This window comes from Sorex araneus, chromosome 5 (assembly GCF_027595985.1).
Source record: "Sorex araneus isolate mSorAra2 chromosome 5, mSorAra2.pri, whole genome shotgun sequence".
NCBI classification, from domain to species: Eukaryota; Metazoa; Chordata; class Mammalia; order Eulipotyphla; family Soricidae; genus Sorex; species Sorex araneus.
In genome coordinates, this window is record NC_073306.1 from 21,525,655 (window position 1) to 21,552,624 (window position 26,970).

The 26,970-nt window shown below is 62.0% G+C and overlaps 1 protein-coding gene across 3 annotated transcripts in view; it reads right to left on the bottom strand.

The window, feature by feature from the left end:
• Positions 1-26,970, bottom strand: part of ACOT11 (acyl-CoA thioesterase 11) — a 48,604-nt gene that overhangs the window by 11,443 nt on the left and 10,191 nt on the right. For 2 of the 3 annotated variants that reach the window (XM_055140213.1, XM_055140215.1), the window contains exons 2-7: positions 12,152-12,362; positions 11,075-11,144; positions 3,869-3,929; positions 3,114-3,212; positions 2,686-2,821; positions 1,066-1,222 (exon numbers count right to left, since the gene is read on the bottom strand). In XM_055140213.1, the coding sequence (XP_054996188.1) occupies positions 1,066-1,222; positions 2,686-2,821; positions 3,114-3,212; positions 3,869-3,929; positions 11,075-11,144; positions 12,152-12,362 (734 nt within the window). Of the gene's footprint in view, positions 1-1,065; positions 1,223-2,685; positions 2,822-3,113; positions 3,213-3,868; positions 3,930-11,074; positions 11,145-12,151; positions 12,363-12,647; positions 12,929-26,970 lie in introns of those variants that run through there. The other variant, XM_055140216.1, reaches the window with a different exon arrangement.

The following is a 26,970-nucleotide window of genomic DNA, read 5'->3' on the forward strand; positions in this document are numbered from 1 at the left end:
TTTGGGGGTGACAGGAGAGAGCTCAGGGCTGGTCTCCCCCATCTCCCATCCGAGCCCTAGACTGCACTTATTTATTTATTTATTTATTTATTTATTTATTTATTTATTTATTCTTTTTGGGTCACACCCGGCGATGCACAGGGGTTACTCCTGGCTCTGCACTCAGGAATCACCCCTGGCGGTGCTCAGGGACCATACAGGATGCTGGGAATTGAACCCGGGTCAGCCACGTGCAAGGCAAACGCCCTACCCGCTGTGCTATCACTCCAGCCCCGTAGACTCCACTTATTTAAATAGGGGGAGGACTAGACACAGTGCTCAGGGGCACTACCAAATCTGTGCTCGGGGGCATTCCTGGCAGTGTTCACGGGACAATGTGGTGGGGGGGGGATCAAACCAAGGTCAGCGGCGTGATCTCTCTGGCCCGAGCCTTTGTGCCTTAGCACGTGGTGTTCCACTACTGCAAGCCCCTTTCCTGAAAGCTACTCAAGGCCCAGAGAAGTGCTCCTCTTCCAGGAAGACCTCCCTGACCAGCCAGGCTCTGCTCTTCCTCAGAGGGTTTCTCACACTCTTGGCCGGGCAGCGCCAGGGGCACGGCTTACACGCCGTGTCCCACGGGTCACAGCCAGCGGTGGGGCCACTTGTCCCCAGAACTGAAAGGTGCGGGAGATTTCCCCTAGCTCAGGGGGCGCGGTCGGGCAGGCGCTCCTGGCCGAGGCCGTGAGTGCCAGCTCCCGGGAGCACACACTGTCCGTGAGTGACCAACAGGGCTGTGGCCACCACCCCGAGCTGGAGGGGGAGGGCCCCGCAGGCACAGGTCACGGGGAAGGAAGGAGCGCTTTCCCCTCCCCAGGGCACAGCCCAGAGGCCGTGGGGAGGAGGGGAGGAGGGTCGGGTCTGGGGAGAAGGAGCCAGGGCTGCGGGCGGCCGTGGGCACGCGGAGGACAAAGCCCGGCTGGAGAGAGACACTGCCGTTCCCAGCAGACAGCTCGCAGCCAACAGCTGTCCTCTCGCGCCGGGGCCGGGCCCTGGGCCACCCGGCAGCATGCCGGGCAGCGCCCCCACCTGGCGGCGATGGTGGCCACGTTCTCCATCCAGGCCATGATCTGCCCCCCGAAGGTGTTGCCCTGGTGGTTGGCGTGCGGGGGCAGGACCAGCTCCACGCTCTCCACGAAGGTCTTCTCGGCCGGCACCCGGTGGCTGCAGTCCCTGCTCTCCAGGTCTGCGCGGCCGGACACGGAGACGCGGGCGTGAGCTGGGGCCCGGGGGCCTCCCCCCCGACCCCCACGCCACGCCCAGCCGGGTCTCCCGCCTGCCCAGGCCCACGTGTGCCGGGACCCAAATCCCGGGGGCAACAGCAACGTGGAGGCACGGCACAGGCCAGGGGGACCCTCAGCGCCCAGCCCACATGGGCGGGTGACCGAGGGCAGGTCAAGGGGCCCCTCAGTGTCCTCACCCACAAGGAACAGCTGTCACACCCACTGGACAGAACTGAGAGATGACAGCCCAGCTGGGGCCCCATCTCGGTGCTGCCCAGCTGAGACAGGGCCCAGAAGCACACAGGCCGCAGAGCTGACCCTCCCCGTGACCACTCTGCAACAGTCCCTCGCCACCACAGGCACCCACAACAGTCACCCACAACAGTCTCCCACAAGTCTCCCACAGCAGTCTCCCACAGCAGTCACACACAACAGTCTCCCACAACAGTCTCACACAACAGTCATACACAACAGTCACACACAACAATCTCTCACAACAGTCACACACAACAGCCTCCCACAACAGTCACACACAACAGTCTCCCACAGCAGTCATACACAACAGTCTCCCACAACAGTCACCCACAACAGTCGCACACAACAGTCGCACACAACAGTCGCACACAACAGTCGCACACAACAGTCGCACACAAGTCTCCCACAACAGTCACACACAAGTCTCCCACAGCAGTCTCCCACAACAGTCACACACAACAGTCTCACACAACAGTCACATATAACAGTCTCCCGCAACAGTCTCCCACAACAGTCACACACAACAGCCTCATACAACAGCCTCACACAAGTCTCACACACCAGCCTCACACAACAATCTCACACAACAGTCACCCACCAGAACAGTCACCCACCACCATGATCATCCATCACAATTACCCACCATAGTCACCCATCACAACAGTCACCCACAACAGTCACTCACTACCACAGTCACCCACCACCACGTCCACCCCCCACCAATCACCTGCCACCACAGTCACCCACCAGTCACCCACTGCAATAGTTACCCACAACAGTCACCCACCACCAGTCACTTACCATCATAGTCACTCACCAGTCACTCACCACCAGTCACAACAGTTACCCCCACAGTCACCCACCACAGTCACCCACCACAACAGTTACCTACCACAGTCACCTAAAATAGTCCCCACCATCACAGTCACCTGCCACCAGAGTCACCCATGACAGTCACCCACCACCACAGTCACCCACCACAACAGTTACCCATCACAGTCACCCACCACCAGTCACTTACCATCATAGTCACCCACCAGGGTCACCTACCACCGCAATCATGCACCACAGTCATTCAAGATAGTCACCTCACAGTCACCCCACAGTCACTCCACAGTCACCACACGGCAGTCACCCCAGTCACCCCACAGTCCCCCGCAGTGTCACCCACCGTCCTGAATGGGGAAGCTGGTCAGGAGGTCCTGGATGGTGTCGGCGTAGACCAGCCGCATGCGCCTGCGCTCGGCCGCCACGCCGTGCTCCGTCTTCTCCTCCTCCGTGTGCGGCGTGATCTGCTTCAGCTTCACCTGGGGCAGGCGGGCGGGTCCCTGAGCGAGCACAGGGCCTGGCCCCGCCGGGGGCTCCCTGTCCTGTCCCTCCGTCCCCTCTCCCTGCCTCCGTGTGCCACATTCCCCCTGCAAATGTGCCCGGGTCCCCACCCCCTTCGTGCAAGGGCTGAGGACTCTGGAGACAAGGGGGGCCTCGGGGAGCTGCCTGGCAGAGGTGGGCGCTGGCGAGGGGGCCGCGGCGGGGTCCTCCCTCTGTGGGCCGTGCACTTCCTGCCGAGACCCCAGGCCCCACACCGGGTGCGGCCCCCACCTTGGAGAGCTCGCGATGTGCCACGAAGGTGGCCAAGGCCTTGCACACGGTCCACTGCTTCTCCGAGCACATGTCCTCCGAGGTCACCTGGATGCCCACCTGGGGGGGAGGGGGAGAAGATTCAGGCTTGCAGGACGCCGTCCGCAGGCCCCACGGCGAGGGACCCAGCAGGTCCTTCCCCTTCTTGTCCCGGCTGGGACCGGCTGGCCGCCCTCCCGGGAGACAGGAAGAGAGAAACTGGCCCAGAAAGGGCCTCGGTGTCCGAGCACCCGCGACGCTGAAGACAGACACACGCCATGCGGCTGGGGGGCCTCGGGGGCCCAAACACAGCCAGGCCCGGCCACTCCCAGTGTCCCCCAGGCCCTGCTCCCGGCACCGGTGGCGGTGAGCAATCTCCCCCCAGCACCCAGCACCCCCAGGCCCCCGGACGCCCCCGTGGCCCCAACAGCCGGCAGCACAAGAATCGGCCCCTCTGGCCCGCGGGGGGACGGAGTCCGTGCAGGGGACAAGCCTGGGGCAGAGCACCCGTCTGAGAGGACCCGGGAGGCTGGAAGTCGGGGCCAGCGTCAAAATTCCGTGTCTGTGCCCAGAGGCCAGTCCCTGTCCGCCCAAGTGGACAGGACGCCCCTCATGGTGCTCCCGGACATTCCAGAAGGGTCCGAAGCAGCTGGACGCCCAGCGCGAGGGGTCTGGGTGCCGAGACTGGAGAGGAGCTGGCGCCCGCCCCCCGCCCGCCGGGCAGGCCCCCCACATACCTCCATACTGGAGTTGAAGGCCCGGTTCACTTTGGCCTTGATGTTCACCACGTGTCCAACGCTGCGGAGAGAAAAGCAGGGGTGAGCTTTCCTGGGGGCAGGGGAGGGCGGGGCTGAGATCCCGGCAGGACGGCCCCTGGCAGGACGGTCACGCGCTGGCCACGCTGCGACCGAGTGTGCAGACCTCAGGCTGGGCTGTGCCCGCTGCCGGGCCAAGCATGGATGAGAGAAGGCTGGGGGGCACTCGCCTCCCCTGCTCCGTCCAGCCAAGGCGATGCTCTCAGACCCTCGGGTCCACCTCCTGGGCCTCCTTCGCCCCCCCATATCCAACTCCCCCTGCACCCTTCCGGCAGACCCGTCAGTCACGGCATTTCATAGCAGCAAAACCACCTGCTCTTGACTCGGGGCGGGTCCCCAGCACCCCAGGGGGTGGCTGCACCCCACATTCAACCACATTTGGGGGCCAAGGCCCGACGCAGAGGGTGAGGACGGAGGCCACACTCCAAGGACGCCTGCCGTGGGCCAGGCAGGCCTCCCTGGGGCCTTGTGTCTGGTTAGTTTGGGGGGAACACGGCTGGTGGTCAGTTTGGGGGGCACACGGCTGGTGGTCAGTTTGGGGGCACGCAGCTGGTGGTCAGTTTGGGGGGCACGCGCTGGTGGTCAGTTTGGGGAGCATACGGCTGGTGGTCAGTTTGGGGGCACGCGGCTGGTGGTCAGTTTGGGGGCACGCAGCTGGTGGTCAGTTTGGGGGGCACGCGGCTGGTGGTCAGTTTGGGGAGCATACGGCTGGTGGTCAGTTTGGGGGCACGCGGCTGGTGGTCAGTTTGGGGGCACGCGGCTGGTGGTTAGTTTGGGGGCACACGGCTGGTGGTTAGTTTGGGGGCACACGGCTGGTGGTGTGCAGGGGTCACTCCTGGCTCTGCATTCCGGGGTCACTCCGGCAGTGCCCAGAGGACAGTATGGGATGCTGAGGGTCAAACCTGGCTGGCCACAGGCAAGGCGAAGGCCACATCCACTGTGCTAAGGCTGCAGCCCCTCAGGCGAGACTGGAGTCACACTGGGGAGGCAGCGTGGGGGGCGGGGCCTCAGAGTCTGGTCCCCACTGCACAGTCAGCACCGGGGAGCCACCACTGCCCCTGGCGGCAGGAGGCGGGGGACCCGCTGGCAGAGGCGGGAAGGAGGTGGGGCAGAGGCGCCACCCCTGTCCCTCACCGCCCACCCCAGTGCAAGGCCCTCCTGCTCCTCCCCCTGCTGTTCCTGCTCCTCCTCTTCCCACTCCTCCTCCTCCCGTTCCTCCCCTCCTCCTCCTGCCCCTCCTCTCTCAAACGCCCCTACAAACCAGGCCACACCCCTTGGACCTCTGGCCCCTTCCCTCCGTGCCACAGCTCAGGCCCCAGCTGGCTCGTCCCCGGGTTCCTGCACCGGGCGGGGAGGTGGTGCCCACACAGCACACGCTGCTGTGTGCAGGGGACGGAGGACACCGCGAATGGCACCACAGGGACGCGGACAGCACACCAGCAGATGAGCATCCAGATGGCCAGGGACTGGGACCCTCACAGAGCGCAAGTGAAGAGAGAGATGGGGTCAGAGGCAGAGAGACAGAGACGAGAGTGACAGAGACAGACAGAGACAGAGACAGAGAGAGACAGAGAAAGACGAGAGAGACAAAGACAGAATGACAGAGACAGAGACAAGAGTGACAGAGGCTGAGAGAGACAGAGACCAAGAGACAGAGACAGAGACGAGAGTGACAGAGACAGAGAGTGACAGAGACAGAGAGACAAGAGTGACAGAGACAGAGAGACAGAGACAAGAGTGACAGAGACCGAGAGACAGAGACAGACGAGAGTGACAGAGACAGAGAGACAGAGACAGAGACGAGAGTGACAGAGACCGAGAGACAGAGACAAGAGTGACAGAGACCGAGAGACAGAGACAGAAATGAGAGTGACAGAGACAGAGAGACAGAGACAGAGACGAGAGTGACAGAGACCGAGAGACAGAGACAGAGTGGCAGAGACAGAGAGACAGAGAGAGAGTGACAGAGACAGAGACCGAGAGACAGAGACAGAGTGGCAGAGACAGAGAGACAGAGAGAGAGTGACAGAGACAGAGACGAGAGTGACAGAGACCGAGAGACAGAGACAGAGAGAGTGGCAGAGACAGAGGCAGATGAAGTGAGACGAGAGGGCAGCGGCGGAGAGAGCTGGGCTGAGGCGGCGCCCGGGCAGGGGTCAGAGAAGCGGGGGAGACCCCGGCCCGCCCTGACTCACGGCAGGGCAGACTCGGGACAAGCCCTCTCGGCGCTGACGGGCTGACGGGAGCGGAAGGCGCTGGTGTTCCCGAGCACTAAGGCTATGGTAAGGGAGTCCCCACCCGTCCAGAGAGGGGGACCGTGAGCAGCAGACTGTAAAGTCTCCTCAGGTGTGACTCCGCCTCCTTCCCGGGCCTTCACGCTCCCCCTTCCACGCCCAGCCCGGTCCTGCAGCAGAGCCCCCATCACAGACCGTCTCCCCACCCCCTCCCCTGTCTATCCCTCACCCCTCCGGGCACCAGAACCTACAGGCTCCACAGAGAGCGCGAGTGAAGAGAGAAATGGAGGCTTCAAAGCATCATCTCACAATGTTGACAGTGCTGGAGCTAGCTCAAACACCTCCTCCAGGAAGCCTCTATGGACTACCCTCTGTGTCACTACACCTACCTCAGACATACAGAAATGTAGCCCACTGGTTAGCTCCAGAGCCAGACTGCCTGCCGGGCCATATGTTCTGGGTCCTCCACTGGCTGTGTGCCCTTAAGCAAGTCATTTCCTATCCGTGTGCCTCCATGTTCTCTTCTGTACATGACACTGGCAGCCACGACCTCACAGGATTGTTCTGAGGAGCAAGGACGTGAATGGCCGGGAAGACAGTACAGTGGGTGAGGCGTTGCCCAGGTTCAAAGCAGGTTGTCCCCTAGCATGCCGAGTGTGACCCCTGAGCACAGCTGGGTGTGGCATCCCAACTTTTTTTTTCCGCTTTTTGGGTCACGCCTGGCGATGCACAGGGGTCACTCCTGTCTCTGCACTCAGGAATTACTCCTGGCAGTGCTCAGGGGACCATATGGGATGCTAGGAATCAAACCCAGGTCGGCCGCATACAAGAAAAACGCCCTCCCCGCTGTGCTATCACTCCAGCCCCGTCCCCTAACATTTTTTAAAGTATTCTAAGATTGGGGTGGCAACCCGGCTGGCAGAGGGACGACAGCTCTCTGGGGGCCATAAAACTTCTGCTGAGTGAGTGTGGGCACCCCTGGGTAATTCTGTCTCAGGGGGGGGCGCCACTGAGCAAAGCCAGCTGGTTCCCTGGGGCGGCGCGCCAGCCTGCAGTGGGACTGGGAAGGATGGTGGCACGGCCACCAGCGGGCAGAGCCCCCGCAGCTCCTGGCCTCTGGCATACGGGCAGTGGCAGGGGTTTTTTGTTTGTTTGTTTTTACTGAATCACCGTGAGAGCAGTTACAAAGCTTTTGGTTTAAGGCTCGGTCATCACTGTCACTGTCACTGTCGTCCCGTTGCTCATCGATTTGCTTGAGCGGGCACCAGTAACGCCTCCATTGTGAGACTCGTTGTTGCTGATTTTGGCATATTGAATATGCTGCGGGGAGCTTGCCAGGCTCTGCCGTGCGGGTGGGATACTCTTGCCAGGCTCTCCGAGAGGGGCGGAGGAATCGAACCCGGGTCAGCCGCAAGCAAGGCAGACGCCCTACCGCTGTGCTATCGCTCCAGCCCATAAGACTCGGTCATACAATGATGAAACACCCGTCCCTTCCCCAGTGCACAGTTCCCACCACCAGCAACCCCATATCCCCCCACCCCACGCCCTCCCCCTGCCCGTGTGGCAGGTGGTGTCCACATTACTCTTTCTCTACTTGGATCACACTCAACATTTCGACACCGGGCCCACCACTGTGATTTGAGGTTTCTCCCCAACACTTAGATCTGCCGAAAAGGCAACAGTAGACACTATGTTTTCTGCTCCTGATTATGAATAGCAGAGGACGCCGCCACGGCGCCCGTGCCATTCTGGAATGCTGGAATTTTAGTAATTAAACCTGGAGGGATTTCTGCCCAAAGCCGCTGGGCTCCGGTGCTTGCTTGTGAGTCTCTGGGCTCACGGCCGGCCAGCACCTCCATCAGGAGTCAGAGAGGCCGTTTGTGGGCGGAGACTCGAGGTCTCTTTCGGGCAGGGGAGAAAAAGGCCGGGACCACCCCCATCCCGTGAGACCCCGCGCGCCTCCTCACTGAGGGCCCAAACCTGTCTGTCCACTGGCCTCTGGAAGACGGCGGCCCCTGAGCCGCCAGGGGGAAAAGGCGGTGGATTGGCACCTTTTACCACCTGGGTTGGGCCGGGGCTGAAAACTTAATTCAGAATCCGCGCACATTTTTGCCAAAAGCCGCTGGGTTCCAGTACTTGTTTCTGAGTCTCTGGGCTCATGGCCGTCCAGCACCTCGGTCAGGAGTCAGAGAGGCTGTTCGTGGGCGGCAACTCCAGTGGCAGGGTTGTTTTTGGTTTTTTTTTTGTTGTTTTTCTTTTTGGGTCACACCCGGCGATGCACAGGGGTTACTCCTGGCTTTGCACTCAGGAATTACTCCTGGCAGTGCTTGGGGGACCATATGGGATGCTGGGAATCGAACCTACATCGGCTGCGTGCAAAGCAAATGCCCTCCCCGCTGTGCTATGGCTCCGGCCCCCTCCAGTGGCAGGGTTTTAAAGCGACTGAATAGGGCTCCTGGGGTCCAACTCGCGCCACAGCAGAGAGCGGGCTCCGGGGTTGAGGGGAACGCTGGGTTCCCACCATGAGCCCCAGCGGTGAGTGGCCGGCGGGCAGCCCTGCCACCGTTTCTTCCCTGGACCAGCCTGCACCACCGCAGCACATCATGGGGGACCTCCCTGAGCACCAACTGAGGGAGCCCCAGGATGGGGGCCTGTGCCCCTGGCCAGGCTCTGCTGGACTGGAGGCTGCGGCCCACCCAGAGTGCCCGAGTTGCGAATGGCAGCAGCCCTGGGCCCGGCCTGGTCCCCGTGGGGCCACTGCTGCCATTGCCACTGGGGCCCAGGAAGAGCGGCCACACCAGCAGGTTAACCTGGACCCGAGGGGCGAGGGCATCGGCAGCCTGATGGTGCCCTCGGGCCCCTGAGGCCCCCAAAGCACTGCTATGCCTCTGGTCAAACTCCAACAACTCAGGACCAAGTGTTCCAGGAAACCAAGCCACCAAACGTAAGTTGAGGCAGCCACACCCACAAACCACCTCCGGCTCAGCCACACAAGCTCATTTATCGGCCCTGCTTCAGAGACCCATAAAGAAATCTCGAAAGAGATCAAAAGCCACAGTTAATCTCGGACCCGCGCAAGGCTAACTAACCTGGGGAACATCAGAGGGGGGCAGGTTAGTCCAGTGCCCGCCCAAACAGAGCTCCCAGCAGCCGCTTGCTCCCCAAGCCAAAATCACCACCATGGTCCTGGATGGACGCCACCGTCTCAGGATGGACCTCACCAAAATATTAATCTGCTGAAAATTCGGGTATGCGGGTTTTGTCACTGAAATCTCCAGGCTTTCAGGAATAATTCCTGAGTGCATGAGCCAGGAGTAACCCCTATGCATTGCTGGGTGTGACCCAAAAAGAAAAAGCAAAAAACTACAGACTTTCTCAGGGTCAGGATAGGCTACCTCCCCCACCTTCCTGTACTGCCAGAAGCCCCAGCAGTCACGTCCACAGCCCAAAGTCACCACATAGTTAAAAAAAAAAAAAAGCTACTCCAGCTGTGCCTTCCTGATAAAAATACTGAATGCCCTGAACAAACATGACGACTTCTTCTACCTGTACTGCAAGCCATAATGCACAAAAGGTGAGAGAGGAAGAAGAAAGGTGCCTGCCATAGAGGCAGGTGGGGAGGTGGAGGGATGGAAACTGAGCACATTGGTGGTAGGAAATAAATGTACAGTGGTTAAGGGATGGAGTTGGAATATTTATGACTGAAATACAATGATAAATAGCTTTGTAATGGTCTATCTCATGGTGATTCAATAAAAAAATTTTTTTTAATTGGGGGAGTATTCTATAATGAAAGATTAGAAAAAAGTACCAGGAGCTGGAGAGAGAGAGAGAGAGAGAGAGAGAGAGAGAAAGAGAGAGAGAGAGAGAACAACAGGGAGGATACTTGCCTTGCAAGCAGCCAACCCAAGTTTGATCCCCAGCATCCCATACAGACCCTGAGCACCACCAGGAATAATTCCTGAATGCCGAGCCAGGAGTGACCCCTGAGCATTGCTGGGTGGTCCAAAAACAAACAAGAAACAAACAAGAAGGAAGGAAGGAAGGAAGGAAGGAAGGAAGGAAGGAAGGAAGGAAGGAAGGAAGGAAGGAAGGAAGGAAGGAAGGAAGGAAGGAAGGAAGGAAAGAAGGAAGGAAGGAGGGAAGGAGGGAAGGAAGGAAGGAAAGAAGCAAGGAGTGAGGAAGGAAGGAGGGAAGGAGGGAAGGAGTGAGGAAGGAAGAAAGGAAGGAGGGAAGGAGTGAGGAAGGACGGACGCCAGGGCACCCATGAGTCACAGGGCATTCCCTGCCCACTGTAGCTCCTCCGGGGGCTGGAGAGGTACGATGGGCAGGTCTCGCCCTGCACACAGCCGACCTGGGTTCAAACCCCGGTATCCTGTACTGTCTCCCAAGTTCCGCCAGGAATGATCCCTGATCGCAGAGCCAGGAAGGAACAAGCCCTGATGTGGCCCCCAAACAAAACAAACGTGGTTCTTCGAAGGAAAGTCCCGTAGCTGCCTCCCCACGGAGGGCCTCCAGGTCAGCTCGGCGCCACCTGCTGGCACCGGGAGTCCTGAGTCACCCTACACTGGGCCTGGGGGCAAGGGCCTGTTTGCAGCCCTGAGCCACAGCCCCTGCTCCTGGCCCTGCTCTGGCCGGAGGGAGCCCCCCAGCCCCCGGGGGTGAGATCAGCCCCTCAACCAGCCCTGCTCCAGAGCCCCTGCAGGGAGACGCGGCAGCTTGGGGGACCGGCAGCGCTGGGCGACACGCAGAGACACGCAGAGACATGCAGAGACACGCAGAGACATGCAGAGACACGCGGATCCCGGCGCACGCTGAGCCCGGCCCCTGGGTCAGGGCAGGGAGTAGCGAGGAGGGGAGTGTGAGGAGGAAGCAGGGGGAGGCGAGCGCTCACCTGATGGTGTGCTCAAAGTAGATGTCGTCCATGGAGGCGGTGACGCACGGGCAGCCCGCGTGCCGCTCGGCTGGTGTCGGAGGAGAGAGCTGGCATCACCACCCGCCACCCGAGCACCGAGGCCTGCGTAAACACCAGGGGCCCCGACCCCAGCACCCAGCCCTCCTGCTCCCACGGGAGTCCCCCCCCAGCCCATCCCGGTTTCCTTTCTGGGGCCCCTCCCTCCTGCTTCACTCCAGGGCAGGGCGCTGGGCCTGGCGCCCCGGGCACGGGCCGGCATGTGGGCCTGGGGCACCCGCGCGGAGGGTGGACTGCAGCCGCGCTCACACAGGCCCGCGGCCTCCTGGGGCGCCCAGATGTCCTCTGGGGCACCTGCACCACCTTCGCACCCTGGCCTGGGTGGACCCGGCCCTCCGACTTGGCTCACGAAGCCCCTCTAAGAGGCCTTCCTGGCAACCAGAGTGAGTCTGGGCCGCCGGCTCTGCCCCCCCACCGGCGAGCCCCCCAAACAGGGCTGGGGCGGAGAGCAGGCCGGCACACGGTCCCCGCCCACAGTGCTCTCCAAGCCAATCTGGCTTCCAGCAGGACCATGGCTGGGAGCCGAAGGTGGGAATGGTAAGAGGGTAAGGGGGGGACCAGTTTGGGGGGGGGACCGGCTTGGGGGAGGGGCAGCCACTATCTGGGATCACGTCTGAAAGGAGGCTCTGGGCCGGGGCGATAGTGCAGCGGGGAGGGCACTTGCCTTGCACTCGGCTGCCCGGGACTCGGTCCCCAGCACCTCACATGGTCCCCCAACCCCTTCCAGGAGTGACCTCCACGTGCAGAGCCAGGAGTAAGGCGGGTGTGGCCCCCAAACCAAACTAAACTGAGAGGGAGGGGCCAGAGCAATAGTCCAGCGGGGAGGGCGTTTGCCTGGCACGCAGCTGACCCGGGTTCGATCCCCGAGCACCACCAGGAGTCACATAACCCCTGAGCATCACTGGGTGTGACCCAAAAAGAAAAAAAAAAACAACGGAGAGGGAGGGGCTGCCTCCTCCAGGCGTGCGGGCAGGTGCCCCCGCCCGCCCCCAGCCTCACCCGACAGGCAGGCCGTCGTGTCGATCCACTTGAGCAGCTGCCCGATGCTCAGCTCGCCGCGCTGGCTGGTGTGACAGGGCAGCACCAGCTGGCTCATCTGCACCTCCGTGGGATTCCGGTACCCCTGGCCGTCCGCCATGGCGCCGCCCGCGTCCTCCGCCCTCGAGGTCGACTTGCGGGAAGAGCGGCTGGAGAACACCGAGGCGATGCTCTGGGGACAGGCGGGGACAGAGAGGTCAGTTCACACAAGGCTCCTGTGATCCGAAAGCCACCACCCAGCACCCCAAGTGGCCACAGCCCGGCCCAGGACCGCAGCATGCCCCGGGGGCCCCCGTGTCCTTCTGGCCAACACCAGCGTCACACTGGCACAACCTCAGAGACAGGGGTGGGGCCAGGAGAGAGGAACCGTTGGTCCCCCCCTCCGCTGGAAGACCAGCCTGGCCTGAGTGGGCCCCCCACCCCCCACCCTTCTGGAACATCTCCGAGTACATCTAACCCATGTGAGCCTCAAGCAGCCAAGCCCGGGGGCAGCAGCCCCGATAAAATGCCTCCAGAGGCAGCGCCTTCCTCCACAGACGCCCCCTCTGAGGCGGCCGGCAGGAGCTGTGTCCGGCAGCTGGCTCTGCGGCTGGCCAGGGCCCTGGGGAGCCACCGAGCAGCTGTCCGGTCCAGGCAGGGCTGCGGCCACTGCCAGCTGGAGGGCCGGCAGAGAAAATCCTCAGCGCTGTGAATTGGCGGTGGCGGTGGCACCAGGGCGCGCGTGGCTCAATCCCTGGCAGAAGCGCCGGGTGTGCCCGGCCGGCCCTGGGCACGGGGGGTGGGGAAGGGGCGCCACCCGGCCAACCCTGCCGGAGCAGGCGGAGTCTGAGCTGGCTCGGCTGCAGATGGAGGGAAACCGCAGAGGGGCTGGCACCGGGGCCCCGGCTCTCCCGCCACACCCCCTGCTCCCAGAGCAGCCGAGAGTGTGCACGCTTCCTGCCCGGTTGCAGGGACTCGGGCGTGCGTTCACACACGTGAATCCAACTTTGCCCACACAAGAAACCTCGGAGTCGGGGATGGAACGCCCCCCATTGGACAGCGGAGGAAACGGAGGCACAAGTCAGCCTCGAAGCCTGATCCTGGCGGCCAGTCTGAGCTACACACACACACACGCACGCACGCACGCACGCACGCACGCACACACGCACACACGCACGCATGCACATACACAGCCCACCCAGGAAAACCCAAGCAGAGATGAGCAGAAACCCAGGCCAGGGCTCTGGCCCCGTCACCGGAGAGACTGCGGGGGACCCTGCCCCGTGCATAACTGTGCCCATAGCTAATTCATTCCATTCAAAACACCCCAAGGTGACGGGCTCAAGGTCACCCCTCCCCCCCCAGGTAGAACCGAGACGGGAGCCAGGCCTGTCCCACCCAGAACAGCAGCACGTCCCTGAGACCCTCTGGAGACCCGCAGAGCTCAGGGCTCCTGGCAGAAAGGAAGGCAGTCCCCCAGACACCTCCGCCTGCCGCCTGCCAGGAGGGAGGCCTGCGGGGTGCCAGGCTCTTGCAGGGGGCACGGCCACTGCAGCCTAAACAGCAGGACCGGTTACCATGGTAACCACTGCCAAGGCATTTCCGGCTGGGTGTACACTGGTGGGGAGGGGGGTGCTCTTGGACAGGGAAGCGAGTGTGGGAGACGGCGGAGGGGGGAGGCGGTGGACTGTTCAACCACTGTCTTCTCAAAGCTTCCCGCAGCCAAGGGCTCTGGGCAGAACATTCCAGAAAGAGGCCCAGGGAAAGCTAGGGAAGGGAGGGAGGCAGGGAACAAAGGAAGCGGAGGTAGAAAGGGGTCAGCGCTAGAGGGCCTTCTGGGCGCGTCTGGGCGGCCCCACCCCCACTGCACAGGATCCTGGGGCAGGGGGAAGGCAGAGGGGGAGGCCAGGCTGGAGACCCCCAGGCCAGCAGCCTGGTCCTCTCTGGGCCGTGCCTCACCTGGCCAACCCCATCCCACCCCATCCTGGTCCCGTCCCCCTCAGCCTCCATATGCTGGGAAGCAGGAAGTCTGCCCTTACATGCATTCACTCACGCCCTCGGGGCCTCACCTGGGGATGTGGAGGCCACCCCAGGGGTACTCCTGCTCAAGTGCTCATGCCTAGCAGGCACGCACATGACGCTGCTCCCAAAGGTTTCTGCACAGGGTCTGGGTTCAGACCCCAGCCCGAGCAAGCCCCCTTCCCCTCCCGATGCTGTCACGCACTATGCTGGTTGGGGACTGGGAAGGGGACAGCGCCTGTCAAACCCCCAAGACCACCACGCCAGGATTCAGGGCGGGGGGGGGGGGGGGGCGGGTCTGAGCCTGTCTGCTGGCCTCCGCCGGTCCCGCCACGATTTCCCCTGCTAGGCCCCACGGTGGTGTCCCTCCCCCCACCCCCACCCTAACCCTCCAGAAAAGTCCCTGTGTCGAGGCCAGGGGCAGCTGACTCACGCGCCAGCCTCCCCGTCCATCCCAGGTGGGCGGGCCGCCAGCAGGCCTCCAGCCAATCAGAGGCAGGGGCGTGCTCAGCTCGGCGGCACCTGGCCAATAGCAGCACAAGGCCGGGCCACGCCTCCCCGGGCCGTGCAGCTTGGAGTCCCGGGCCTGGGCTGGCCAGGAGGGCTAACCAGGAAGGCGGAGCCAGCTGGGCAGCCGGGAGGGCACCTGGGGGTCAGAGCTGTGCCCTCTCGGCCGGCTGCAGGCCAGGCACCGCTCCCCGGCCGCAGCAGACCTGGCCAGATCGGCTAATCCCAGCCAAAGCCTCAGCTGGCCGAGCTGCTCGCTGGGCCCGAGGCCTGCCCCGGTCCTGCCGGGTCAGAGCCAACCCCTTCAGCGCTGGGGACAGCGAGGCAGGAAACGCCGGGTCCAGGTGGGCCCAGCTGGGGATCCAGGGTGAGTGCTGCGGCCAGGGCTGTGCAGGCCACACTAACGGCCAGAACCTGCAGTTCCTCCCTCCCGCCCCAACCCCCAGGGCCAGCCCCCCAGCCCCCCACTGTTTCCCACGCTGCCCAGAGCAGAGTGTTCCTGCAGGCCACGGCTCTGTTCCACCCTGTTTCCATAGCTACCTCTCCCCACCAGAGGGTGGGCAGGACTGGGAGGGGGGCCCCCGAGTGCCGGAGAAACAGGCTCTGTCTCACTGTGAGCCGCCAGCCCAGCCCCACGAAAAGCCTGACTGTCCAAGCCAGACCACTCTGAGAAGTTGGGGGGACTGCCCAAACCAAGACCCAGACCCTGTGTGGCCGCGCCAGCCTCTCGGAGACCTGGCAGCTGCCCACGGGCTTGCAGGCAGGAGGAGCCTCTGCCAACAGCCTAGACTCCCCCAGGCCTGCTGCGTCTCCTGCTTCCCTAAAAGGCCGGGAGGCAGCGGCCCGCACGCACGCCCAGGGTGCCCGGAGACGGAGCCGGAGATGCACGCACACTCGCACACGTGCACGCCTGCGGAATGCAAACAGAGTCAAATGAGGAGGAGAGCCTGCTGGCAATCCAGCAGCACGGAGCCTAGTACTAGGGGGTCAGAGTGCCAGCACAGCAGGCCGGGCGCTTGCCTTGCACACAGCCAACCTGGGTTCGAGCCCCAGCACGCATATGGTCCCAAATGCCCGCCAGGAGTAACCCACCAGGGGTGGCCCCAAAACAAAACCAAAATCTTAAAAATAAAAAGTGGGGGCTGGAGTGATAGCACAGCGGGTAGGGCGTTTGCCTTGCACGCGGCTGACCCAGGTTCGATTCCCAACATCCCATATGGTCCCCCAGCACCGTCAGAAGTAATTCCTGAGTGCAGAGCGAGGAGTAACCCCTGTGCATCGCCGGGTGTCGCCCGAAAAGCAAAACAAAACAAAATAAATAAATAAAAAGTGTAGTTGAGGGCCGGAGCGATAGCACAACGGGTAGGGTGCTTGCCTTGCACACGGCCAACCCGGGTTCAAATCCCAGCATTCCATAGGGTCCCCCGAGCACCGCCAGGAGTAATTCCTGAGTGCAAAGCCAGGAGAAAGCCCTGGGCATCGCCGGGTGTGACCAAAAAAGCAAAATAAATAAATAAATAAAAATGAAAAGTGTAGTTGAGTCGGGGATGTGGCCCCAGAGTACAAGTTGGTCTTTGTTGTCTGCAGGGACTCGGGGAGTCCCTCCTGCCAGTGCTCAGAGGATGATTCGGTGCCAGGCCCGAGCCCAGGCCTCCTGCATGCAACAGCGCCCCCCAGCCACTGAGTCACATTTCTGGCCCTAAAGGGTACGTCTTATTATTACTTCTCTGGGCCCCAGTGTCCTCCGTGAGACGGGGCATGGAGCTAGAGCGTCTCTGAGACCCGTCCACCATGACATGGGGTTGCCTGACGGGACAGACTCCTGAACGAGGCCCCCAAGGCCAGGTGCAGACCACCCAGCACTCACGGCTCACTCATACCCTCACCCAGCCACCCGACTTCTGCCCTCACACTCAGATGCCACCCTCTGGTCCCTCTGCCCAAGCCCGTCCTGCTGCCTACAGCACACCCCCTCCCCCCTCCTCATCCCTGCCGTGCCTCCTGGTCTCCATGCTCCGGGCACCCACCTCTGGAACCCCCCAGCACAGCCATGTCCATTTCGCCTGGACACCCCACTCACTGCCAGGCATACGCCCTCTCTCATCCCCCCCGGCCCAGGGGGTCCCGCAGAGCCTGGCTCTGGGGGAATCTGTTTGGTAGGTCCCCAATTCCCACTCGTGTCACCCACTGTAGGCAGAGGGAACACAGGCCAGGGGTTCAGGTGAGGGGCCCGTGCCCCCCTGCCCCCTCACCCCACGCCGGGATGTGGAGTCAGAGCATCACCTGTCTCCCTCCAGCCTCACGGGCAAAAATAACCTCCTCTGAAACCCAACACCAGACCTCCCCTGGCCCTCTTGGGAGCCCGCCAGGGGACAGAGGCAGAGGGACAGAGGGAAGGCGGTTCCTGAACGCCGCCCATCCCCCCACGGGCAGGCAACCAACCATTCACGGGGTCACTGTCGAGGTGCTCAGGGAACGGGGCCCAGAGGAGCGCAGGACCACAGAGCCAGGACCCAGCCCGGGTCCTGTCCCCTCGCTGCTGTCCTCCTCCTGCCCGCCGTGGGGGCAGGAAACCAGGGCTGAGAGTGGGGCCTGGAGCCGAGCTGGGCCAGCTACTGAGGAGCGGACAGACCCCGCATCCCGTCTCCTCGAGAGGAGCGTGAGGGGCAGACAGACGCCAGCAGGAGGAGCAGGCCGGCCTTTTCTGGGCCCCACAGGGTCCCTCTGCCTTGCTTCTCACTTGGGGAAATGGCATGGCGGCACCGGGAGGAAAAGTGGGACTGGGGGTTCTGAAGTTGGGGAGACCCCAGAAGACACAGCCACACGTGCACACACATGGTCACACATGCACAGCTGCACAGCTGCATGTGTGCAGACAGAGACACAGCCACACGCATGCACACCTACACAGCTGCATGTGTGCAGGCAGAGACACAGTCACATGCATGCACATATACACAGCTATATGTGTGCAGGCAGAGATACAGCCACATGCATGCATGCCTACACAGCTGCATGTGTGCAGACACAGCCACACACGTGCACACCTACACAGGTACATGTGTGCAGGCAGAGATACAGCCACACATGTGCACACCTACACAGCTGCATGTGGCGGGCAGAGCCACAAACAGGGAAATAAGAGTGGGGCTCGCATCAAGTATGTTTCACTCAGAGTCTGTTACTGCTGCACCCCTGGCCATTTGCACCAGACATCCAGCTCCTCCTTCCAGTACACAGCAGGCCAGGGCCCCTCAAAGTCCTTAGTGTCCCACCTGTGTGCCCGCCCCCACCCCGCTGCCCAGTCCCCGCCTCGCCAGAGCCCAGCTGCCTGGGAGGGGCGAGGGTGCAGCCAGTCCGGAAACCGGCAGAGCTGAAGGTGGCTGGGTGAATCCCTGCCGGCAAAGGGGGAAGGGAAAGCAGAGGAAAACCAGGAGGGGAAAGAACCAGGGCTGGGCGTTCCAGCGGAGGAGAAGAGAGACAGACAGACAGACACGCACACATGCAAACAGACGCACATACACAGGCACGCACATGCATGCAAACAGGCAAACACATACAATGTACACACACACACAGGCACACACATGCACGTATACTCTCGGGCACACTCCCGCCGAGCAGGAGAGAGGCGGGGCGGGGCAGGAAGAGGCCCTCCCTTCCCCGCACACATTCCTCACCCCGCGCGTGCAGGTGGCAGCTGGGACTTCCTGTCCCGGAAGCTGGAGGCCGGTGGCCCCTTCCAGGCGCCCTGGCTCCTCCCCTCAGTTCCCCACTGCAGAGAGCCAGAGCCAGCTGGGCGTCCCCTACCCTTCGGACGCCCCAGAGGGTCCCGTCCTCCTGACCTCCCTTCCCCTCTCCCCCCCCCCCACCCGGCTCCTGTCCCCAGAGCACGCAAGACGGGCTCTTCATCAGGGCAGGAGGGCAGGAGGCGGGCGGGGACCCGATTTGGGAATTCAGACCCGGGCATCGCGGGCCAGGCCTCAGCAGGGGCTCCCCGCCTCAGCCCCGTTTCTGCAGCCCAGCGGGGCCAGGGCCCTCCCACCCCGGCCCGGGGGCGTCCTGGTCCCCCCCGCCCCAGGGCAGAGGTTTGTTGAAAAGTGATGAGTCGGCAGGGAAGAGGAAGGCGAGGAAGCCGCAGGGCCCTCCTCAGGCTGCGCTGGGGACTGTCTCCGTGTCTCCCCAGTGACCTCGCACCCTCGGAACCCACTTTCCCACATCCGTCCCGTGAGCGCGCAGCCTCGTGGCCTCGCGGACGCAGCTCGCGCTCTGGCCTGCAGGAAGTGCTCTGAGAGGGCCGAGACGGCGTCTCCCCTCATCCCGGCGTTCCAGACGCCGCGCACGGGGGGCACCGTGCTGTGCTGTGGGGGCTGCAATACTCTGTCTGAAACCGTGAGTGTCCTTGTAAATCACAGCTTTAATTTCAAGATGTGGAAAGAAAAAGTAAAAGCTGAGGCTGATTTAACCACACTAGCGGGTGGGCGCGGGGGGACCCTCGGCCCCAGGAGAGTGCGGGGAACACAGCAGTGGGGGGGGGTTAGGGGGGACACACAGGACTTTGTGTCCTGTTCTGCACCAGTCACATCCCACGTGCCTGTCCAGCAGGCCACCCGCCGGCCACCAGGGTCAGAGGCTGTTCCCCAGAAGCCCCCAGACGTCTGCACACCGGCCTGAGCCTGCCGGGCCCTGAGAGGTCAGGCCCCCACAGGGGCCGGGGGCTGTGGAACAGAGCCACCAGCTTGGGCACCCCGGGCCTTGTGCTCGGCAGGGCAGGATCAAATCGGTGGCATTTGCAGCCACGCAGACCAGTGCCAGCACTAAGGTGCCACACACGAGCCACGTCTCCCACGCTAACCACCCACACGCTGACCGCATGCCCTGCGCTCACCAAGTGGCACTCACCCCCCCAGAGGGCCACCTGGTCCGCTCTGCTCGGCATCTGATCCGAGGCCTGCAAGGGTCGCCATGGGTCCTCCCTGGCCTCCCAAAAGACACAGCTCAGCGTCAGAGCCCGGCGGCTGGGACCCGGCGAGCGGCCTGCTATTGGCCTGGTTCGAGTTGTCACCGTAGCTCTTGCTCGGTCCCCAGTTACACAAGTGCCGGGGCGGCTCTAGCCCCGTGGCCGTTTATGCACAAAAGGCCTCCATGATTCCATCTGTCCACAGCTCAGCGGTGGTGACCTCGCCTGCCGTGACCAACCGGGCCCCCTGGGGCTCGGGTGGGGGGGGGTGATGAGGGACTCACGAGGCCAGCCACGACGCCCTGGCCTGCAGCAGGGGGACAGCGGGGAGAGGGGCGGCCCCAGACAAACACACCAACCCCTAGGAGAGACAGCAAGGGGGCCCGACTCCGCGTGGCCTAGGGCCGGGCCCCAGGAGACAGATCTGAGCGCTGGAGAGGACAGGACGCGTCTGGGAAGAGGCAAACACAGAGCAGACGGGTGAGGAGGCCAGAGAAGAGGCGGATTCTGAGTCTGACCAGGTCAGGCACGGACACCTCCCAGGCGCTGGAGACACAGCAGCAAACAGGACAGACGGTGCACGGAGGAACGCGATCACTTTAGAGTGAAGAGCGCCGCGAGGCAGCCCAGAGGGTAAGGACACAGCTCCAGAGCACTGCACATGCCCTGCTTCCACCCGCCCTAAGCTCGATTCCCCAGGAGCATACGCCCCACAGCCAGCCCTGCGCGACACTGGGGACCTCCCCTTGCCCCTCCCTCCCGAGAGAGAGAGAGAGAGAGAGAGAGAGAGAGAGAGAGAGAGAGAGAGAGAGAGAGAGAGAGAGAGAGAGAGACCAAACTCCACCTGGGCTGGGCTCCCGGCACCGTAGAGCGTCCCCGAGACCACCATGAGTGATCCCTGAGCACAGCTGATGGTGGCCCCCAGAAAAGACCAAACCGGCCAAAGGGCGTGTGGGTGCAGGACAGGAAGGACAGGACCCCAGGCCCACGGCGCCTGCAGCCTTCAGAGAGGTCAGGGCGCGCTGCCACGCTTTGCAGGTCACGCTCAGTGCCGTCCTCTTGAATCGGTCACCTTCAATGACCTTCCCGCTGGTCACTGCTACACCTGGGCCTGGAGAGGCCTGGCCGTCCAGCGGGCCCTGGGACTCCTGCTCCGGTGGCCAGGGGACCCGCAGACGTGCAGGGAGATCCCTTGAGTGCTCAGAGGTCAGGCCCGCCCTGGCTATTCCCCAATGGTCGGCCGAGACTCTGAAGCCCGCTCGGACCCTGGCCCAGCCTGATGCCGGCTGAATGCCATCAACGCCAGCTCAGGGCCAGGCAGAGCCCCTGTCCCCCCTGTCCCGGGGGGCGAGAACCACTGGAGACCCTCCAGGAGCTCTGCGGAGAGGGACCCCCGTTACAGCCACAGGAACTGAACATACGGACAGAGCCTCTCAGGGGTGGGGCATGGGGGGTCCTGCAAAGACCCCTGGAAGGAGCCGCCTGGACACGGCAAAGGACTCGGGGACGGAGCTGCCTGGACACTTCTCATTCTGAAGCCCCCTTTGAGGCAGGAGCCTCAGTTCACAGCTGGGCTAAAGGGAACTGGCAGAAGGGGCTGGGGTGGGGGTTGGGGGGTTGGGAGGGTCCCTGAGAACAATGACCAGTGAAAGGCAGCGGGGTGGGGGTGCCCGGAGGAAGGTAGGGGTGCCCTGGGGGCACGGGGTGCCCAGGGATAGGGGGTGCTGGTGGGGTGCCCACCCCGGGGCTCTGACACGGTGCCTGGCACTTCGGGGCCCTCCAGCCTCCCCCCTCCTGGGGCGTCAGAGCAGAGCTGGGGCGAGGCGGGCTCTGGGCTCTGGCTCGGCTCTCCTCCATGGTGGGGGTCTCTGCAGGAGCCAGCCCCCCTGACTCTCAGAACCAGTGTGGGCTCCGGAACCAGCACCATTGCCCCCGCACAGCCCCACATGCTCGGGTCCCTCCGGCCTCAGTCTACCCCGCTGAGCCACCCGTGCCCCTGCTGTCCGCAAACTGCTTCACCTCCAAAAGCGGGTATAGGAGCGGGGTGTGGGGGGGGCGGCTCCCTCAGCCATGGGTGCCAGGGACGGCTCCCCGCGGAGTTAGGAGTCCAGGGGCCCTGACTCTCGCCCCGTCCTTCCCAGGGACCCCCTGCCTCAAAGCTGGGGACTCGGCCCTTCAGTTTTAAAGAGCAGGGTTTTTTTGTTTTTTTTGGTTTTTTTTTTTTTGTTTGTTTGTTTTTTTGCTTTTTGGGTCACACCCGGCGATGCACGGGAGTTACTCCTGGTTCTGCACTCAGGAATCACCACCTGGCAGTGCTCAGGGGACCATATGGAATGCTGGGAATCGAACCCGGGTCGGCCACGTGCAAGGCAAACGCCCTACCCGCTGTGCTATCGCTCCAGTCCCTTAAAGAGCAGTTTTAAGCCCTTTAAAACTGCTCCAGGTGAAGGCCAGCCTGTCACTGACCTGCTGGACAGAGGCCACACAGCAGGATGCCCCCCCCCACCCCTCCCAGCCACACATAGCAGGATGCCCCGCCCCTCCCAGCCACACACAGCAGGACGCCCCCAGCCCTCCCAGCCACACACAGCAGGACGCCCCCAGCCCCCCCCCCCCCCCCCCCCCCCCCCCCCCCCCGGTTACAGAGGAAGCCTCCAGTCCCGGCCCAGAGCCAGGACAGGGAGCTGGGGCCAGCAGCTGGGCACTCACCTGCGCCTCAGCCCTGAGGTGCTGCCCGCGCTGCCTGAGGCCCCAGGACCACTCCCTGGCGACCTCTGCCCGCTTCCAGGCCCTGCAGCGCCACACCCCCGGGGCGGCCCAGAGTCCGTTCTAGAGGTCACACTCAGGACAGCGCCAAGGAGTGGAGAGGCGGGGCACAGCACCACGCATCACATCCCAAGTGACCAGGTGCTGCCAGAGACGGAAAGGCGGAACACGGCCAAGCTCGGGGCCCGAGACGTGAACCCGGGGAGCTCTCCCGGCCCCACCGGGACGCGCCTGACAAGGAAAGTTGTGTACCAGGCCGGGAGCTCAGCGGAGCACACGCACCCACATGCGTGAGGTGCTGGGCTTTGCATTCCGAGAGTGACGTGGCATCTGTGCTCCAGGGCTATTCCCAGCTCTGCTTAGGGGTGACCCTTACATCAATAAATTACATTGACTTTTTTTTTTCCCGGTTGGGGGCCACACCCGGCAATGCTCAGGAATCAGTCTAGGCTCTGCACACCGGGATCACTCCTGGTGGGGCTCAGGGGACCATGCAGGATGCCGGAGATCAAACCCGGGTCAGCCACATGCCAGCAAGCAGTCCTCCCCGCTGTGCTGCAATCTCTCCGGCCCCAAATTTCATTTAGTTTTATCTTGTACTGGCTGTACTATACATCTTGTACTGTACCTAGCACAGCGGGTAGGGCGTCTGCCTTACACGTGGCTGACTCAGGTTCGATTCCTCCATCCCTCTGGGAGAGCCCGGCAAGCTACTGAGAGTATCCCGCCTGCATGGCAGAGCCTGGCAAGCTCCCCGTGGTGTCTTTGATACAGTAACAACAAGTCTCACAATGGAGACGTTACTGGTGCCCGCTCGAGCAAATCGAGAGTAATGGGGTAACAGTGACATCTGCGGAGATTGTCCCACAACGAGGTTTCTGTTTTGATTTCTGTTTGGGGGGCCACACCAGCAGTGCTCTGGAGTCACTCCTGGCTCTGCACCGGGAATCACTCCTGGCTATGCTCAGGGGACCACATGGGACGCCGTGTGCAAGGCCAGCGCCCTCCCCCAGGATGCTCCGGGCATGACTGGCCCCGGGCCTGATCTGCGCAGGATGGGGTGGGGGTGGCGAGTGCTGGGCTCTGCCTTCTCCTCTCCTCAGGCTCATTCTGCCCGGGCTCCTCAGAGGAGACGCATGATGGGTTTTGGGTTTTGTTGGGGGCCACACCTTGAGAGCTCAGGGCTTACTCCTGGGGGTGCTCAGGGGACCATAAGGGATGCGTCGACCAAACCCAGGCCAGCCCCGTGTAAACACCCCGCCCGCTCCAGAGATGCCGGACTCCTCACAGATAAATGTCTGATTAGCCAAAGGCCATTGTTGTTATTAAAGAAGCCCCGGGCATGAGTTATATATTACTCGGACGCAGTGGTCCTCCAGGGCTCCTCTAAATCCCCTCACCACCCCCACCCCACCCTGGATGCTGCTTTCTCTCCATCTCTTAAGGGCCTCTAACCCCATTGCCTCCTCCAGGCAGCCCGCCCTGCCCCCATCAGCCATGAGGGGCCCCCAGGCTTCCCTCTGTCCCGGCCTGGGGGCACTTGAGGACAAGTCCAGCTGGTGTCCCCAAATCACGGGGCCCAGGTCCTTTTGCTCCCGGCCTGACACTGCTTCCTCCCCGCTGGGAGGCTGTCGGGGAGAAGGGCAGCACCAGGCCCGTGGCCAGGGAGCTGGCAGAGGACCCAGCCGGCAGTACCCGCTGTCCCAGGAGCAAGGGACAGAGAAGCACAAGGCAGAGAAGTCGGCCCCATGGCCCGACAGGTCGGCCCAGGACACGGGCCCTGCCCCCTTGTAACTTGGGGTCCGACGAGGGTTTGCTCTTGAATGAGTTCCCAGAGGCCCCGCACCCGGGCCTCTGTGTCCTCGTCCTTGACACCACACGCATAGAGGCCGGGAGCCTGGAAGGGTCAAGATGGCTCACACTCAGTGCCTGATGAGAAGTTGGCTTTGTCCACCTCATCTGACTCCCTCCTGCCCCCGCCCCCTCAGCGGGCCCCCGAGGAAACTCTGAGGAGGCCAGAGAGGGCAAGGGTAGAGCCTGGCCTGGAGGAATAGCACAGGGACTGAGAGTGCCGCCTGGCAAGCATCTGGTCATGAGTTCAAATCCCCGGTGTCCCACATGCACCGAGCATGATCTGCCACTTAAGCCTGGCAGATCCCTGGCACCACAACTGACTTCTGGCTGCTCGACAGCCAGGTTTGTGTGAACATCACAAAAAGGGTTGAGGACCTGCAAGCCCAGCACCCCAAATGCAAGATGTATTAGCACCCTGGCCAGGAAGCGTGTCCTCTGGCTCACACGTGTTAGCCCTGCAGGACCTCAGTGCTCACTGGCACCATAGTTTGTGTGTCTCAACTAAAAGAGCTGTTCCCAAGAGCCTGCAGAGGCACCACGGCAAAAGGGGGCACAACCACAGTGAGCAGACGGCCAAGGGTGTCGGCACCAGGGATAAAACTGCGCCAGCTCATCTGGGTCCCCAAGCACCATGGGTGCGACCCCTGAGCACTGAGCCAGGAGTAGCTGTGGAGCACGGCTGGGTGTGACCCCCAAATAAAAACAACAAAAGGGAGAGCTCTACGGGCAGGCCAGTCCTCACAACGCCAAGAACAGAGAGAAGGGGAGGAGGAGTGGTACCACCCGCGGGTCAACCTGCACCTGCAGGGCGAGTGCATCAGCAGCCCGATGGTGCCTTCAGGCTTCCCGATACCCCCAAATTGCCACTGTGCCTTTGGCCGGACCCCAACAACTTGGGACCAAGTTTGCCAAGAAATTAAACAGCCAAAGTTAGGTTGTAGGAACCACGCCCACAAACCACCTCCGGCTCAGCTGTTCAAGCTCAGGTACAAGCTTATGTGTTGGCCCTATTTCAGAGACCCATAAATTAACCTCAAAAGAGATCAAAAGTCGCAATTGATCTCTGACTTGCACACGGCTAAACAGACTGGGGTAAATCGCAGGGGGGCAGTCAGCCTGGAGCCTACCTAAGCAAAGCCCCCCGCAGCCGCTTGCTTCCACAATCCAAAATTGTCGCCATACCCCCGGCCTGACTCCACCATCTCTGGTCAGACCTCATCAAGATATAATCTGCCGAAAATTTGAGGATGCAGTTGTGTGACTGAAATCTCCAGGCTTTCTCGGAGTTGGGGTGGGCTACCTCCCCCCACTTCCCGATACTCCTGGAAGCACCGGCAGTCACCCCTGTGAACCAACTCCAGCACCACCATGTAAGCTCTACCACCAGCCTTGCTTCAGAGACCCATAAATAAATCTTGAAAGAGATCAAAAGCCACAGTTAATCGAGGACCCGAGCAAGGCTGAACAGACTGGGGTAAATTGGGGGGACGGCGGGTCAGCCTGGTGCCCACCCAATCAGAGCCCCCGGCAGCTGCTTGCTTCCACAATCCAAAATCACCGCCATACCCCCAGCCTGAGTCCACGGTCTCAGGACAGATCTCACCAGGACATAATCTGCTGAAAATTCAGGTATGTGGGCTTTGTGACTGAAGTCTCCAGGCTTTCTCGGGGTCAGATGGGCTAACCCTGCAACTCCCTGTACTTCCGGAAGCCTCGGCAGTCACTTCCGAAGTGGCCACCCAACTGAAAAGCTACCCCAGCCTTACTGTCTGGAGAGAAATACCGAATGCCCTGAACAAACGCCATGACCTCTTAGCACCTGTACTGCAAACCATAATGCACAAAAGGAAAAGGAGAGAGAGAGCAAGAAGGAAAGTGTCTCCCATAGAGGGAGGCTGGGGTGGGGGTGGCGGGTTGGGGGATGGTGGTAGGGAAACAGGGGACATTGGTGGTGGGAAATGGTCACTGGTGGAGGGATGGGGGCTGCATCACTGTATGACTAAAACCCATGATGAACAGCTTTGTAAAGGGCTATCTCACGAATATTCAATTAAAAATTTTTTTAAAAAAGTAATGTGGAGTTCATGCCCACTTCAAGCAGCTTAATCAATAGTTGAATAAACAGCAGTACTCCTACAGTTAAAAAAAGAAAGAAGGGGAGGGCACGAGGAATAAAAAAGGACTCGGGTGGGTCACTTTTACAAAGAGGAGGAGAGCTGGAGAGAGATTGGAGGTTCGCCTTGCATGAAGCTGACCTGGGTTCAATCTCCGGCACCCCAGATGGTCTCCCCGAGCCCCAGCGGGAGTGAGCCCTGTGCGCAGAGCCAAGAGTAAGCCCTGAGCACTACTGGGTATGGCTCAAAAGCAGGAAACTAAAGTTAAAAAGAAATTAAATCTAGGGCTGGAGCGATGGCACAGCGGGTAGGGCATTTGCCTTGCATGTGGCCGACCCAGGTTCGATCCTCAGCATCCCATAGGGTCCCCCGAGCACTGCCGGGAGTAATTCCTCAGTGCAGATCCAGGAGGAACCCCTGAGCATCGCCGGTGTGACCCAAAATGCAAAAGAAAAAAAAAAACTAATTCTAAAAAAAGAAAAGGTGAACTGGAGAGATAGTACGCGGGTGAAGGCTCTTGCCTTGCAGGAGGCTGACCCCAGTGCAGACCCTGACACCACATATGGGTCCCCTGAGCACCG